This window comes from Macrotis lagotis, chromosome 5, assembly GCF_037893015.1.
Source record: "Macrotis lagotis isolate mMagLag1 chromosome 5, bilby.v1.9.chrom.fasta, whole genome shotgun sequence".
Lineage (NCBI taxonomy): Eukaryota > Metazoa > Chordata > Mammalia > Peramelemorphia > Peramelidae > Macrotis > Macrotis lagotis.
The window spans coordinates 155,493,831-155,510,981 of NC_133662.1; the positions used below are offsets into that span (position 1 = coordinate 155,493,831).

The 17,151-nt window shown below is 36.0% G+C and overlaps 1 protein-coding gene across 15 annotated transcripts in view; it reads right to left on the reverse strand.

The window, feature by feature from the left end:
- HIVEP2 (HIVEP zinc finger 2) overlaps positions 1-17,151 on the reverse strand; it is a 392,429-nt gene that overhangs the window by 22,266 nt on the left and 353,012 nt on the right. For all 15 annotated transcript variants that reach the window (XM_074187727.1, XM_074187726.1, XM_074187722.1 and 12 more), the window contains 3 exons: positions 13,753-13,797; positions 5,058-10,651; positions 2,342-2,496 (listed from right to left, as the gene is read on the reverse strand). In XM_074187727.1, the coding sequence (XP_074043828.1) occupies positions 2,342-2,496; positions 5,058-10,427 (5,525 nt within the window). In that variant the 5' untranslated portion in view covers positions 10,428-10,651; positions 13,753-13,797. The remainder of the gene's footprint in view (positions 1-2,341; positions 2,497-5,057; positions 10,652-13,752; positions 13,798-17,151) is intronic.

Consider the following 17,151-nt stretch of genomic DNA (forward strand, 5'->3'; position numbering starts at 1 on the left):
ACATTCCCTCCCATACCCATTTTCCCTTCTCCTGCTCCTCAATACAACAAAAGGAAATTCAATCTCAATAGTTTTCCAAATCACAGGACTCTCATGTGAAATTCATACATGGTCCTTAAACTACTCATCCTAATGCAGATGTTACTTCATATTAATCACCAAACAGAATTTAAATTGCAAAGTCTTTTTGCCAGGATCAGGACAACCCCAGAGTACCTTTGATGAAGGCAGCATTTAATTAATGTTTGTTGATTAATAGGCTTAATTTTTAGCAAATTATAGACAAACGAATTATTGACCAGCTATGAGACCAAGCCTTCTTAGATGTTCTCCAACTCCTTTATATTAGAAGTCTAAGCTGCTCTTATTGCTAGATACCAAGATAATCTGAATTTTTTTTCTAAACTAATATGTGTTGCCATTACAAGACTGAGACAGCTAGATTCTTTAGTCTCATAAAATATTATCAGTCTTGTTGTAGTGTACCAAAGGATTTAATACCCAAAGAAATGGTACTAAGAAAAGTTAATTTTCTCCAAAGAGAAACACTTTAGGCCTAATATGGTCCTATCATCATATGAAATGGAACATATGTTTTTACCATTTAAGTAATATTATATTAATATATATATTATAATTTGAGCAAATTTCCTTTTGAATATAATGAAATAATTACATAAACCTTAGCAATATATGAGAATTAATTTGTACAAATGAGAGGCTAGGAACATAATTTCACAGGATCTATATGTTATATTTTATAAAGGAATTAACTAATTAATGAAAATGAATAAAAAATATAATCTGACCAATATCAATGTAAGCAATTGACAAAGTCAAATCTGTCAAAGTTAATGTAAGAAGTCATACAATATTAAAAATAAATCATTTCTCTTCTCAAATACTTATGTGTAACATAAGACAACATTTCCCCTCTCCCCCATACCAATTCCCAAAAGGAGGTACAATTTATTGTAATAAAAACCTGGTCATTATCATGTTCAGATTAAGGCATTAATTAAGGAAATAATAAGAATATGATCATATATATATGTGTATATATATATATATATATATATATATATATATATATACTAATGAAAGGGAAGATAAAATGAAACAAAAACATAGTCCTTTCAGATGATCAAAACACATGATAAAATATATTTCACATACGCTTTTTCACTTGCTTCCTTCCTTAGTGGAGATGTGGCTCCCCAAAGCATACAGTAACTCTACTGGAAGGTCTCTCTAAGCTAGGAGTGCAAATGCCCTGCTATGGAGGAGATTGTTGAATGTGGGAGTGTTGATTCAGTCACAGTGAACCTCAGTCTCTGGAGAAAGATAAAAGCTATATTTCTCTCCTTTGTGTTAGAAGATGATTTGAAAAGAGATTCAAATGATAAAAAAAAAATACTTGTTTTAGTGAGAGAAATGCTAGGTATGCAAAGATGGTGAAGTGGAATACCTAGTTTAAAACAAAAACCTTCTGACCTCTCTCTAAGTAGTTTATCCCAAAAGGTGCTAAGAATTATGAAAGAAATAATCATTTTAGATATTTGAACAGCAAACATTTTACAAACAAAACTTATGCAAAAAACCCACAATTCTAGTTATTAAATACCATTAGAATGAATTTAGGGTAAATAATGTAAAACATTGTAAATCTAAGATTAGTTATACTGAAATTTCAATAATTATTAATATTATTATTAATTATTTATTTTGTTATAATAAATTGTTTTATTTTTATAGCATATGATTAGAGATATATTTCTACCAAATATGTAGCAAAAGTACAGAAATATATTTACTCAGGTATGTCCTTAGAGATTACATAGAGCTAGAATGGTTTCTGTTACTTTAACAAATATCTATAGTTCAAAAATTAACTTTATCAAATATATGGCTATTTTTATTGTCATTTTAGATGTGCATGATTCAATAATTTTAAACAGCAAAAAATATTTCAAATGAAAGTAAAAAGATGTACATGAAAAGAATGTTAAAGAAAGAACAAAGCTAGAGGTCATCAAAAGCCCATCAGTTTCACTAATTTTCCTCCTTAAAGGAAAGCTGTGTTAGAGAGGATGCTTGTAACATATATAACAAGCACATTTGCATTAATAGCACAGCAGACCTTAAAACAAGGGCATTGACTTCATTAGCTTTCTCAAGAGCCAGCCACACTATTGAGCTCTGCATTGAAAAATAATACGTTCTGTTTCCAAGCCAAGTGGGCACATAGGAACTCCATTTCTCTCAATGTCTTGCCCAGGCAGAGGCATTTACCTTGAAACACAACTGAAATGATTTCATATTTCCATTTATCTTTCCTTACCCTCCTTCAAAGATTTTAATTCGGATTGGCTCAGTTTGTTTGGATACAATATCTTTATCTCCATGAATATCTCCTTTCCCTCTTTCTTTTAGGATACTTCCTACTAGTTTCCTTTCAAGTTTGCTGCCAAATAAAAATGATGCTTCAGGTTTCATCTGTGGGAAAGAAACAAAGAATCAGTTGATATATCTGTGCCAGGGAAGCTAATCAAAATACAGCTATTTACATTTTGGAAATTTTAAGGGATACATATGGTGTTTAACTTGGAAGAAAATGGACTTGGTAACAGTTCAGGTAATATAAGTTATTCAAACTATTGCTCTTCAGAAGACTGATCTAACCTTTCAAGTTGTCAGCATTTCAACACCTTAAGCATCATGATTTCAGCAGGGTGGGTAACTGTATCACCAGTGATGATGGTAACCCTTCCATTACTTAGCAGATATTCTTATAAGAGCTTCTGCTGTTAAAAAAAATTCATTATCCTTTCTGGTCATCCTATAGATAAGCTTCTTTGCACATGGCAATACAGGTCCTCTGATGCCAGTCTGTTATCTCGTCTATACCAGAAATCCTTCAAGTTTGACAAGACATACCATGGTTTATACACCACTCACCTCAACAGTAGGATGAAGCATCAGAGGGAAACTTTAGAGGAGAAACTCTAATCTTTGAAAATTGTCAAGTGATATTCACAGTGAAAGGTCAAGTAAGTGATCATGTTGAGGGAAAAATAATAGGGAGAAAATCAGAAGGAAATCACCATATATTCAGAATAAATAGCTGTACAAACTTCCCAATGATAAAAATCCCAGACTGTAAAAAGATGAATATGGGGAAGGGGCAAGGGATATACATATACATATATATATGTATATATACATATATATGTATATATATGTATATATATATTTGCTTTAATAATTTGCTTTAATAATATTTAAGCATGGACTATATTTTATGAATACTATTACATTTTTAAAGTATTTTATTAAAAAAGGAGAAAAAGGTCAAAACATCATTTATCAACATAAAAAGAAAACTTTTCCTCCCTTCTTTTTTCATTCACTTTTCACCCATTTTATACCTCTTCAAAAGGATATTTCTTTACATTATCATGTATGAAGAACTAACTGGGGGGCAGCTAGGTAGTGCAATAGATAGAGCACTGGCCTTGGAGTCAGGAATACTTGAAGTTTAAATCTGGCCTCAGACACTTAATAATTTACCTAGCTGTGTGATCTTGGGCAAGCTACTTAACCCCATTGCCTTGCAAAAAACAAAAAAACAAAAACAAAAAAGAACTCATTGGTACTATCATAAAATGGTTAATAATGAATGAACTTTGAGAAGTGGAGTTTTAAGGCCAAATCATTTCCTTGCTCAGAAAACTATTAATTCCCTCTTGCCTTTAAGATAAAATACTCATGTGGAGTTTTAAACACCCTAACAATATGACTCTGGCCTACCTTCCTAAGACATTACTCCCCTACATATTATTCCCCTTCATGACAGTATAATCATTATCGTCAAACTGGACTACATACTATTCCTCATACATGACCTACCATTTTTAGTCTCAGTCTCTTTCCCTAGAAATGGGTGTCCTCATTTCTACCTTTCAGAATTCAGATTGTTTTGAGCCTTAGTATATGTCATCTCCTTTGAGAGGCATACTCAGTCCCACTAACAACTCTCCAGTCATTAGAACTTTTCTTCCCCAAATCTTTATATACACATTCATAGTTACATATGTATATACATGCATATAAATGTACATTTGCATCTACTTTACTGTCTCTATATCATTCCTCTCCAATCAAATGTAAACCTCCATGAGAAAAAGAATATTTTCATTTCTGTCATGGTTTTCCCAATACCTGGCTTGAAACTTGATAAAATATTTGTTGAAAGAAAGAATAAATAAAGTACATAGAATACATCAAAAATTAATATTAAATTTAATGTAGTATATAATTTATATGATTAATAATAACATATTATGTATTAATAATATAGAAAACATCACTCCTGAGAATCAAGAGACCTATGTAAAACTGCAATGGTGGCAAAGTAGAAGTGTGGTAAAATGGAAAGTGCATCAACTTTGAAGTCAGAAGTCATGAGTTTCAATTGCACTTCTGTCACTCTCTGTGTGACCTTGTATAATTACTTAACTTTTCCTCATCAATAAAGTGAGGGGATGGGACTAGTTGACATTTAAAGTCCCTAACTGTCTCTAAGACTATGAACCAAATGACACAATTTCTGTCTTTGATGGTTTTTAGCTCTCCTTTACAAATCTCCTTTTAGCCTCTATCCAGAACTTAATTCTCAAAAGGTCAGTGATGCTTGTATTCAAAAGGAAAATTAACTAATAAGTTATTAACACCTCAGCTTTAGTGATAAAGCAGTCTAATGTGTTACTCTTTCAAAAAAGAACAGAAAGAAGAACCAAAAGAGTTACTATTTATCAGTGAAGTCTCAAACATTGTATCACATTGGTTCAGGAGTAATTTTGAGATGCTGGAATCTTTCCTGAATAACACCATTCTGACAACTGCTTAATCTATCTGTATGTAATGACCCTCCTGAGCAAAATGGTTCTAATCTCTGATCCTCATTCTGCTCGTATTTTTCTGACATTATTTACTTCACTATTTATTCTGCTTAGCAGTATCCAATTTCTAATAATTTCTAAAATGAAATTCTTTACCTGTGCAAACTGTTTCCAAGCACTTGATGAGGTGAGTTTGCCGGTTCCCGGTCTGTGCATAGAAGCCAGAGTATAAATTTCTGCGGTAATTTTTTGCTTGGACCTCAAAAGTGCTAAAGTAGTCTTGGTGTTCAATCCTGATGGGTTTGGATTACATGAACTAATGCACCATGAAGCATAAACTGAGGACTTGAAGGTGGCTTGTTGCACATAACTGGGTTTTGTATAATTTAAGAAGCACCAACTCACAGTAGTTGTTGTGCGCAAACTTGGGAACTGAAGAATCTGCTGGAAATCTGCCACATCTGTTAGAAGTATAGTTGAGTTTCCCATTTTCCCACTTGGACCAGAGGTCATCTGGACCAACATACCAAGAGGGAATTTCTGCTGCTTCCCTTGCTCTTCGAGCTGAGACTCCCCAGGTGGTAAGGATGACCTCTGTGGGCTCATGCTCATATCAGATGCTGTCTCATCAATATCTAATTCATCAGATGATTCTTTGCCTTCAGAAGGGCCACTGGATTTCTGCCCTGGTGGTGTTGCACTGAAGCTAGAAAGCTTCTCCCTACTGCTTGGGAATGGCTCACTGGATGGCACACTGGAAGATTGATAATCTTGAGATGAGGAGGGTGACAGTGAAGATAAAGAAGATGACCCGGATTGCAAACCATCTTTTGGCTCAGATGCACAGCCTTGTCGAACTAACTGAGGCTTCTGAGGCCTGGAGTAATCCTTTTTGATATCGGAGTTGGTTAGCTCCACAGCACTCAGTTCTTCAACAATCTGACCATACATTTTCTCTTCTTTGACCCTTTTCTGTTGCTTTGTTTCCATGAAGAGTTCTAAGCTACTAGCAGGAGATAGCATACGCTTGCTACCACCAAGAGTCGAGGCAGTGTCAGAGCTGGAAGCCAAACACAATGGAATTGAGGACTCTAGGCCAAGTGGTAAGGTCTGAGGTACTTTCCAAAGAGGATATTTTTCTAAACCTGCATGTTGCCCTAACATCTGGGCAATGTTAAATCCAATTCCCTGCATGGCAGCATTGGTGACTAATGTTCTTTGAGTCATAGTCTCATCTACTTTACAGATGACAATTGCTGGGCTATTCTGCCCAAGTATCTGAGAAATGCTGGTGTACATAACACTACCATATGATGGTACATGGGTCTGAATCCTGACAGGAACCACTGTTCCGGGTAAAGACTGCACGGGTCCAGAATTTTGTGAATCAAAGTCAGCCTGGGGATGCTGTTCAGAGGACATATCAGTTGACTTGATATTGTGGTCTGACTGAAACTTTGCAAGAGCATTCTTTGAATGTTCTCCCGACATTCCTGAATATTGCAGGTAGGATTGTTCTTTTGTGTGTGCATAATCATCAGCCTTCTTGCCAAGGTGGTCAGCAGCATGCTCTAAGTGATAACTGGTATGGATTTCTGGCTGGAAAGGGGACTTGCTGTAACTTTTCTGTAGAGCAAAGTGAGGCGGAAAATGCCTCTGCAAGGGTTCAGTACATGCCTGCCACCAGAGAGGCTGCTGGGTTGGTAAATGAACCATACAGACTGTAGGATACTGGAATTGAAACAAGGCATTGTGAATTGGGGGAAATGGGATATTTTCTTGATGTGCAAATAAGTGTGGCTGCTCTGATGGGTGTTTGTTTGAGATGTAAGGTGCTGGAGGGATTAGAGAAGTTCTCAAAGTTTCCTGACTGTCCATATGCCCAACTGGCTGCTGTGATAGGTGGGTTGATCCTGCCCCAAGCTGATTCCCAGAGTCCTCTGCCAGAATAGGAAGAAGCACAGAGGATGAATGATGCCATGCAGATCTGAGACCAGCCTGCATGTGCTCCATCTGTTCCTGTTTTATACTCTGTTCCATGCCTGGCTCCGTTGGAGGGACTTCTGGGAAGCCACTGAAGGAAGCCTGCCGTACCAGGAAGCATTTCTTCCTCTCCCGAGAAGGAGACAAGTTGGGAGGAGTCACACCTGCCACAGCAGCATGAGACAGATTGCCATAATCAAATGACTTACTCCGGATCTCTGGAACTTCAGCTGGATGAGGACAAGGCATTTGTTCTGATGAGCAGCGCCTCATCTCCTTTTGGTGATGATGTCCAGGGACAGATAGTGAGTATGAGCCAGCTGGGACAGTCAAAAACTCTGACTGCTTCCCAAACTCATCCTGTTTGGGAGGTGCCACAAGCTTAAGGGATTCTTCCCTTTCAAAAGACATTGAAAAGCTGGAACTATGGGACAAGTTGCTTTCCTGACTGGGGCTACGTGAGAGACTTGTTCCTGTGGATTCAAAACTAGATTCACCAGAAGAGTGCTCCATGTCTGCAAGACGTAAACGTTTCTTTTTTGGTGGTAGTTTTTCAGCAGGGAGCTGTGAAAGAGTTTCACTTCTCTGGGGCCATTGGAATTCTTCAGCAGGTTTCTCTGGCTCCTTACTCTGCACCTCTTTCTCCTTCTCTGGCTTATCAGGCTCTTCAGTAACTCGGATCTCAGGGACCTGGATGTTGTGCTGGCGAACCAACCTGGGCTGCATGTGATAAGACTGCTGATGATGTTGTTGGGATGAGGGTGGTTTCCCCCTCGTTTCAGTGCTCTCCGCCTGCTGAACACACTCTGGGCTCACTGGGGCCTCTGAAATCTCACTGTCACAAGTCTCAGAAGGTGAATAGGCTTTATCCTGCTGGCTAGCCACAAGCTCTGTAGATTCAGTCCTTTCAAATGAGTTTGGTCTGCTCAGGGAGTTTGTGTGCTGAATCACAGATATCACATTTCCAGGAGGTTTTCTATTTGCTGAGTCTGCCATCTTTTCAGGATCTGTGATTAAGGATGATTCTTCCGATGAAGTTCCAGACTGCAGCTGGGGTCTACATGATTCAAAACGCTCATGAGAAGAGTTATCATGGCCAGAGATAGTGAATCCACTCCTCATCCCTTCCTGCATCTGCAATTTGGGATCATAATCTGAAGCCATCATGCCCACTGGAGTGCCTGGGATGCTGCCACAAATCATAGGAGTGTCTTCTTCATCTCCCACACTCTTTTCTTTCCTGCGTTTTCTGGTTTCACATGTAATTCCAAACATGGTCGGTACTACCTGCGATGGCACTGATGGATCCATAAAATATTCCCCACCATGTTTCAAGCCACTTAAGCATGAGATATCCCTGAAGCTCTGCCTAGCTGCTTCAGACTCTTCCCATTTCCTATAGGACTTACGACAGACATCATAGTCATAACCAATCCTATCACCAGTTATCAGTTTCTTTTCCTTCAGTGATGGGCCCATTTCAGCAATCATTCTATTAGAAGAAATACTGATAGTTTTTGCTATTCTCCCATGATGCTCCATGTCTATGTGCCCCTCCTGTACTGATGGCAACTCAAATGCAGCTTGTCTTCTTAACATGCGCTGTGGGGTTATTCCCACAGTCCCTGGATAAAATACATCATCAGAGCCAGTCATTCTTTCATCAAATGAGTGGCTTCCTCTCAAAGATGGGGGGATACTTAAATTAGTTGCTGAAGAAGTTGGCATAGAGTTGCTTCTAATAAGTGGTGAAGAATCTACAGGTGCTTCTAAAAGAACTGGGGAACTACCTTGGTAACTTGTTGGATAAAGTTTTCCTTCATTTTTTATAGATCCTGGGATAGTTTGGGATTGTCGGGGCTCAGTGTTGAATTTGGGGGACTTCAGAGGATTCGGTTGACTAGGCTCCATGATATCTCCCTTGCTTGGGATCAGCTGTGAAGTGGGATCTTCAACCATTGTCATATCTAATCTTGTGTTTACATGAGGTAATGGCTCCATTATACTCTTTCTACCCATCATGGTGCGCTCCTGACTAGATGTTGCAACACTAAGGGCATTTCTCGGACTAATCCGACAGTACTTTCCAAAGATGATTTCTTCGTAAGACTTGGCATTTGTGTTTGGGGGGCTTATCTGCTGTTCTGCACTTTCTGAGCGGGAAAAGTAACCAGAATCAGTGCTTCCTTTGCTATGGGGGCTCAGGAGGTTTAGAGATGGCTCAGAATCTTGTCCTTTCTTCTCAGAAAGTCTTAGTGCAAGTTTCTGTTTAACAGTATGAGAGTCATCTGCTTTAGTACTTAAGGATGTAGTCGGCAGAGCATCAGAGCCGACAAACTGGGAGTTTTCACTAGGTAATGGAATCCCACCTTTGGGAATTATCAAAATGGGCACCTTCATTGGGCCTCCTAAAGGCTCGTCCAAAGACCCATGATAGCCACTTCTACTAGTAATATCCAATGGGATTGCTGGTCCCGGACTCAGGTTGCCAGACCGGTCCACAAATAAGGAGCTTTCCTCATCAGTGTCTGTGCTCTGTTCACCATCAGAATGTATTTCTGCTTCCACATCAATAAAACTGGCCTCTAGGTCCAATTTAGACACGGCTGACTCTGTGAAAGGGACTAATCCTGCCTTAATTGCATGGGCATGTGATTTCCTGTGCTTGTATAAATTGCTCTTTGTCTTAAAAGAGAAACCACAAGGTACACAAGGGTACGGCCGTTCACCAGTGTGGGACCTAATGTGTTTTTTCAATACACTCGGTTTGGCACAAGCCCTGCTACAGTAGGGGCAAATGTACTTGCCAGGCTTTTTGGGTTTGTGCTCTTTCTTATGAGCATCATCCGATTGTTCTAAACTTTTCTGTGCGTATTGGCTATAAGCAGGGTTCAGACTGGGAATCTTTTTTCTGGCAAAGCCTCCACTGTGGCCATGGATGGGAAATGGAAATAAGTCCTCAGAGGAGAGGGATTGCATGTGGCCAGGAAACTGCCATGGATGATGGCCTTCCAGGCTCTGGTGCTGTTTGGTAGCACCATGCATAAACCCCTGTGGCAACGAATGTTGAGGAAAAGAAAGCGAATGTTGGCATGAGTAAGGACTTGGGCGATGTGGTGGATACGGCTTCTCTATAGTCTGATGAACAGCTTCATTAGATGATGCCAATTTCCCAGAACCAAAAAGTTGTGCTGATGCTGTGTTTCCGATTTGCTCAGGATCTATTTGTGGTTGCCTCTGTCCTTCTTGATTGCCAAAAGTGCTCATCTTAATAACAGCTGATTGCTCTTGTCTCCATCTACTCGGTACTTTAGCAGTTTCTCCAGACCTTGAGGTAACTTTTTGCCCTATAGCTGTGTCCCCAGAGTCCATTTTGTTACACACTGTCTTAAGTGCTAGTTCACTTGAAAGCTGTGCACACACATGGAGTGTGTCCAAAGCTACACTTTTTAAATCTTTGTTGCTCCCATTTTTCCAGGGACTCTGAAAATTTGCTGTTGCCTCCTTCTCCTTGGAACCTTCTACACAGTAATCTATAGGCATTAGATGGCAAAATCTCTGATATTGCACAATAAGACAGTCCTGTTCGTTGACAGAAATTCCATTAGAAAGCTGTGTGGATCTGAAAAATGTTCTTATGGACTTTGGAGTATTTACTGCTCGGATGAAATATTAGGATGAAGAACTCATCCAGTAGAATTCTTGTAGACCAGCTAAGACCAGCTAGAGTGAATTTTCAGTTGCTATTATCACTAAGATGCAATGACCTGAAGAAAAAGGGAACAAAATAAAAGGATTGGTATGATGAGCAACTATCTAAGAAACTAATTTTCAAATTATCAATTTCAGAACACAATGGGGAGACAAATTATTTTAGTCCTTTAAATTTTTAAAAATTAAAATATTTTCTCAAATTTAAATCTCCAATTGTTTTATATTAATAATACTTAATTTTGTTTTTTAGGGGTTTTTTGAGAGGCAATGGGGTCAAGTGGCTTGCCCAAGGCCATATAGCTAGGTAATTATTAAGTATCTGAGGCAGGATTTGAACTCAGGTACTCCTGACTCCAGGGCTGGTGTCCTATCCACTGAGCCACCTAGCCACCCCTAATACTTAACTTTAATATTAGAATATGAGAAGTAACCATGGTAGATAAGAAGCTAATCTTAGAATAGAATGATTTAAGATAAGTCCCAACTGACACATACTGTTTTTGTGGGCCTGTGCAAGTAATTTATTTTCAAAGAGCTCTAAGCAATGCTCCAAGACAATAACTTGCAGAAAAGGTGCCAACCTAAATTCATGAAAGCAATTAGGTGGTGCAATGGATAGATTGGTAGGCTTAGAATCAAGAAGATATGAGATCAAAACTTAATAATTCTGTGACACTGGTCAAATCATTTAACTTCTGTCTTCCTCAGTATCCTCAACTATTAAATAGGAGTTGTTATGGCCCTTATTTCCAAGGGTTCTTGTGAGAATCAAACTAGATATTTGTAAAGTGCAAAGCTAGAACATTGCTGGGACAATGCTAGAGGCATTTACTAAGTAAATGCTTATTCCCTTTCTTTTTCTTGCAGAGTAGATCTTTTTTCTAGGAATTCCTTATGTCTGTATAATCACAGTTCTAGTTTCTATTGAAAATTTAATGTTGAAGTTTGAATTTGACTTAAAGTTATAAACCTAGGTCCCTTGTTATTTACACTTTGAAATGTTGCATTTTTTGAGTAGAAGATGGCCTAAAGAGAAATAAATCATGACATAAGTTTGTTTTTAAAAATTTTCAATGACCTAAATCCAAAGATATGAATTACTACATGATTTCTAGTAATTTTATGACTTCATATGTTTAGTGCAACACAATTCTAGTTAACTATACATGCTCAAATATGTATGTACAGATAATTGTACAAATATATATATTTTTGTATATACACACATGCATACTTGCATACTTACATATGTACAACCCCTGTTTTCTTCTTCTTCTTCTTCCTCTCTCTCTCTCTCTCTCTCTCTCTCTCTCTCTCTCTCTCTCTCTCTCTCTATCTCTCTATCTCTATCTCTCTGTCTCTCTCATTTTCAACCTTTCCTTGTACACTAAATCTTTCTCTGCTTCCTACAAACAAAACTAGAATTTTTCTATCTTTAAAATACTTTCATTTGGCCCTTCCCTACATACCCTCAAACAATTGTCCTATATATCTTTTCCTTTTCACAGACAAATTCCTTTAAAAAAACCCAACAAAAAACGATCTACACTCATTGTCTCCACTTTTTCCACTGCTCTCTATCATGTCTTATCCCCTTTCAATATAAGTAGTCTTATACCCTACAATATAAGTAGGAATTCAACCTCATTCATGATTTCTTTATTCATTCTTTTTTGACTTCTCTATAATTTTTTTAGGTCTTTGCAAGAAAAATGGGGTAAAGTGGCTTGCCCAAGGCCACACAGCTAGGTAATTTTTAAGTGTCTGAGATCGGATTTGAACCCAGGTACTCCTGACTCCAGGGCCGGTGCTTTATCCACTATGCCACCTAGACGCCCCAACTTCTCTATTATTTTTGACAATGATAATCACTGTTTTCTTCTAAGTTTTCATTAGACTTGGTTTTCTTCTTACCTATCCTGTATGTTTTTCAGAATCATTATTTACCTCCAACTCTATTCTCAATTCTCTCCTTATGTACATTCCTTTGTTAATCCAACAGTTCCTGAGGGTACAATTGTCACTTTTATGCACATGAGTCAGATCATGTGCATCTATATCTAGCCTTGAGTTCTTGACTGAGTTCCAATTGTACATTTTCATTTAGCTTATAGCTATTTGCACCTACATGTCTTATTAGCACCTCAAATTCAAACAAAATGCATTCTCTTTCATCCAACTAGACCTTTCCTCCATTTTGCTTCTCCATTTTGCCCAAGAATAACCCCATTCTTCTAGCTTTCCAGGTCTGAATCCTAAAAGTCACCTTCTCATTTTCCCTATACCCAATTAGTCAATCAATAAACATTTATTAATTTATTAATTTTTATTTTACTTTCTCAAAAATCTCTCATAATCCAGTCCTTTCTCTCTATTCACAACACAATAATTTCAATTCAGACCCACATCCCCTAGCCTCCTATTAGTACTGTTACCTTGATTCTATTTCTCTCAAATCCACACAATTGACAAACTGATATTCCCATAGCATAGGTCTGCCTCTCAGAATAAATACAAATCCCTCTTTTGGTATTTGAAGCCCTTCACAATGTTGCTACATCCTTCAACGTTGACTACATGGTTCTTCACCTCCATTCCCTTTTATATAGTTTGACCAGAATACTCGTTGGCCTAGAATACTGTCTTTCCTAAACCCCTGGCTCTTAAAACTACTTCCTGATTTACTAGATAGTTCCCCAATCCATGTCCTTTAACTTATTTGTATATATATTCTGAATTTAATTATTTGTGAATACATTGTATTCTCAATAATAATGTAAGCTTCTAGAAGGCAGAAAAATGTCTATTTTCTATTGTATTCCCAATGCCTAATATGGTATCTGACACATTATAATTGCTGAATAAATTCCTTATTGATTTGACTGATATATACAGGTCTATATACTATGTATGTATGTATGTGTGTGTATATATATATATATATATATATATATATACATACACAGACATACATAATACACAAACACAATGTACAAAAGAAGAATTTTTAAACATTTTTCTAAAAGGAGAGAGTCTACTTTTTCTAGAACAAAGAAAAGAGAATTTGAGGAAATATGCCCATGAGTTTGAAGGATTATAGATAGAAACTAAAGATGGGATAAAGATTTATTTTTAAATAATTAGAAAATTTTACCTGCATATTTTAGAGTTGTATTGTGCATGATTGTCTTGTTGCTTCCTAAGAACAAAATAAATATAATTAGGAAATCTCATCCAAGTTATTCATAGCATCAGTAATAATTATTTCGCTTGAAAATCAAAGTTGTAAACATGGACAATGCTGATAGACTGAAAACTTTAACCAATCAAAGTAACACAAATTATTTTTAAAAATATATTTCTTAATTTCTATAATACAATATTAATAAACCTCAAATGGAAAATATTTCAAAGAATGACTTATAAAAGTCAATATAGTCTTTGGTTTAGATTATTCTAACTGTACTTTGCACTATGATTCAAATAAACTAATAGTTACCTTAGGAATGATAATGACAGATAATAAAGATAATGCTACAGAATACTTCACACTGACAGACTAAAAACAATCTTACTGCAAAAATAATCTGATATCTCTCATTTCTATATTGTCCTTTACCAAAAATAAAAACCTACTGGGATGATAAAAATAGAGAGTAAAAGAGTGATATTATGGATTATAGCAATTCTTTGAAGTCTTCACAGTAAGAATTATATCACCTCTAAGTAGGAGATTATTCTAAATAAGGCAGCAGAGTGCAATAAGTTCAAAAAGTAGATGAACAAGAAATAGGAATTTCAATGAGACACCATAACTTTAAGATCTGATTTCTTTTTTCCCAATCTAATTCTTTCAGTCTTTCTCAATATTCCTCAAGAGTATGCCACTTATTGAGAAACTGGATTTCTGTTTTCACAACATCAAAAATAATTCTTTCTACACATCAATCAATCATCAGAGGTTTGGTCAAGGTCATGCCAAAAAATAGAACATAAGCTCCTTGATGTCTTGACACATTTTTTTTAATCCTTAGCACCTGGCAGAATGACTTGCACAGAGTAGGTATTTGATAAATGTTCTAGACCCTTCATAAATATGAAATTCTGTGACAATCTGGGTATCATGCAGACACAGAAGGTATTGATACCACCTGACACATGTAAATTAGAGATGAAAACCCATTATTGTATTGTAGGGTAATATTCTTCCAGAATATTTTAGTAGTAAAGTAACAAAATCACTAAAATTAGACCTTCATATAATTTTCATTGATATTTTACCTTGATATAGGCACCAACAAAGAATGGAATAAAAATATGTCATCTTGATGAGGATAATGAGTTGGGAGACCAGAAGTAATTTTTCTATAATGTAGGTGCATTTTTATTGCCTCCATTATACTGATAAGGAAACTGAGACTGAGAAGTTATGAGATCTTTCCAGGAACTCTAGTAAATATCTCAGGCAGGAAGTAAGAACTGAAGCCGTCCTTATTCAAAAAAAAAAAAACCCAAACAGAACTCTATCTATTAGATTTAGATTGCCTAACAGCCTGTTAGTTTTCTTTCTACTTTAGTGATCCATAATGGACCAAAACCATATTAGCTAGAAGACTAACACCTGGAATTATTATTGCAGCTAGTTTTTAGGAGAAAGATGGCAAATCAAAAGAAAACACTATCTAGGATAAAGTAAAGAACATTAATTATTAATTTATTAATTGAATACAGACTCAACCTATGTTCTACAAATAAAATTCCATAAAATGAAGGCTGATGTTCAGAATACAATCAAGTAAAAAATAATCATTGTTTACTATATACCAGGCATTATCCAATGTACAAAAAATGAAATCATCCTTACTCTTTACATTCTAATAGCAGAGGGAATACAACAACTATATACACATACAAATATACATAGAATCTAAATACACCATGAATAAATGCAAATATATATTCACATACACAGATTATGAGGAGGAGGGAACAAGATGATGAGAGCAGATAAGACTTCATATAGAAGTAAAGTGATACCTATGTGATCTGAAAGAAAAGGTTCATGTGAGAGATAATATGAAAGTAGAAATTAAAAGATTTAGTAACTGAATCAATATGTGGGGTAAGGGAGAATGAGAATCCACGAAAATGCCAAGGTTACATATCTCAAAGGATGAAAGGATAGTGATATATTTTATAGAAATAAATAAGTCTGGAAATGAGACAGAAGTTCTAGGGGAAAGATAATGAACTCAGTTTGAATTATGTTGAATTTAAGCAGTCTCTAGTATATCCATTTTGAAATGACTAGTAAGTAATTCATCTTGCAAGACTGAAGTTAACCAATTTAGTGATGGAGAAGCTCAGGAAAGAGGCTGAAGCTGGATATATATCTGGGAATCATCTGCATAGAGATGATAGCTATATCTATGGGAAGTGATAATGTTAGCAAGAGTTAGAGGACAGAAAGAGAAAGAAGAGAAAAAAGTCTAGAATGAAATCTTGAGGAAAATCCATAATTAGAAGATGGAGACAGATAAGACCTTCTTCAAAGGCACTGCAGTATTGCAAATGAAGGAAAAATTAAATGTCACTTAATACGTTGTCATAACACAGGGAAAGGTCTCCACCATGAATTGTTGATAAAAGATGAATTATATAAAATCATAATAAATCAAGCAGAATATAAAATTTCCCTGACTATTAATTTCCTAGAATTTTTGCAACTTTCTAAAATAAAAAAGGAATGGCAGATGAACTTAAAATAAAAGGAAATTAACTCTGTTTTATGCTTACAATTCCACTATAGAAAGAATAATCTATCTTTTTTCCCCATCTTAGACAGGATGTTATCCTTGTATCTTTATCCAACCAGTAAGTTTTTTTATAAGTTGAGATATTAAAGAAGTAATGAATTCATCTCTCTAGGAGATTCTCCCTCTGATATTTTTTTCAATTAAGGCATTAGAGGAAATATTTGATCTAAAATCCTTGGCAATATTTTTTAAAACTTAATAAGTACTGGCATCTGACTGAAATCAATTCTTTATAATGATGAAAACAAACCAACTTAAAATGACCTATTAACATATGAACAATAGCAAATGGATAAAGAAATATCTTTTCTGCTGCTAAGATAATTCTGGAAGAATATTAACTTGGGTCTTCCCTAAACCAGGTATTGCTCCTAGGTTGCCACATTAAATCACTATTTTTTTTCATTCAATTCAACTCAAGTAATTCATTAAATGTCTTCTATATTTTAAACACTGAGTGTAAAAACAAAGATAAAATTATCTCTGTCCTCAAGGACCTTAGTTCCTTATTTCTTTTGAGTGATCTTGCATTTCATTTTAGCAAAGTTCTTAAACATGAGAATAGTATGGAGAATTTTCAAGTGAAAATTTGAAACAAATTATGTATGATGCTTTTCAACATTATCTTTGGCATCTGTATTTGAATTGTTACCCATTTAACAATTTTCATTTCATTTGTTCCTAGGAGCTTTTGAGGTGAATTCTAAGGTGGGGATTCCTCCCCTTGAGGAATTTTA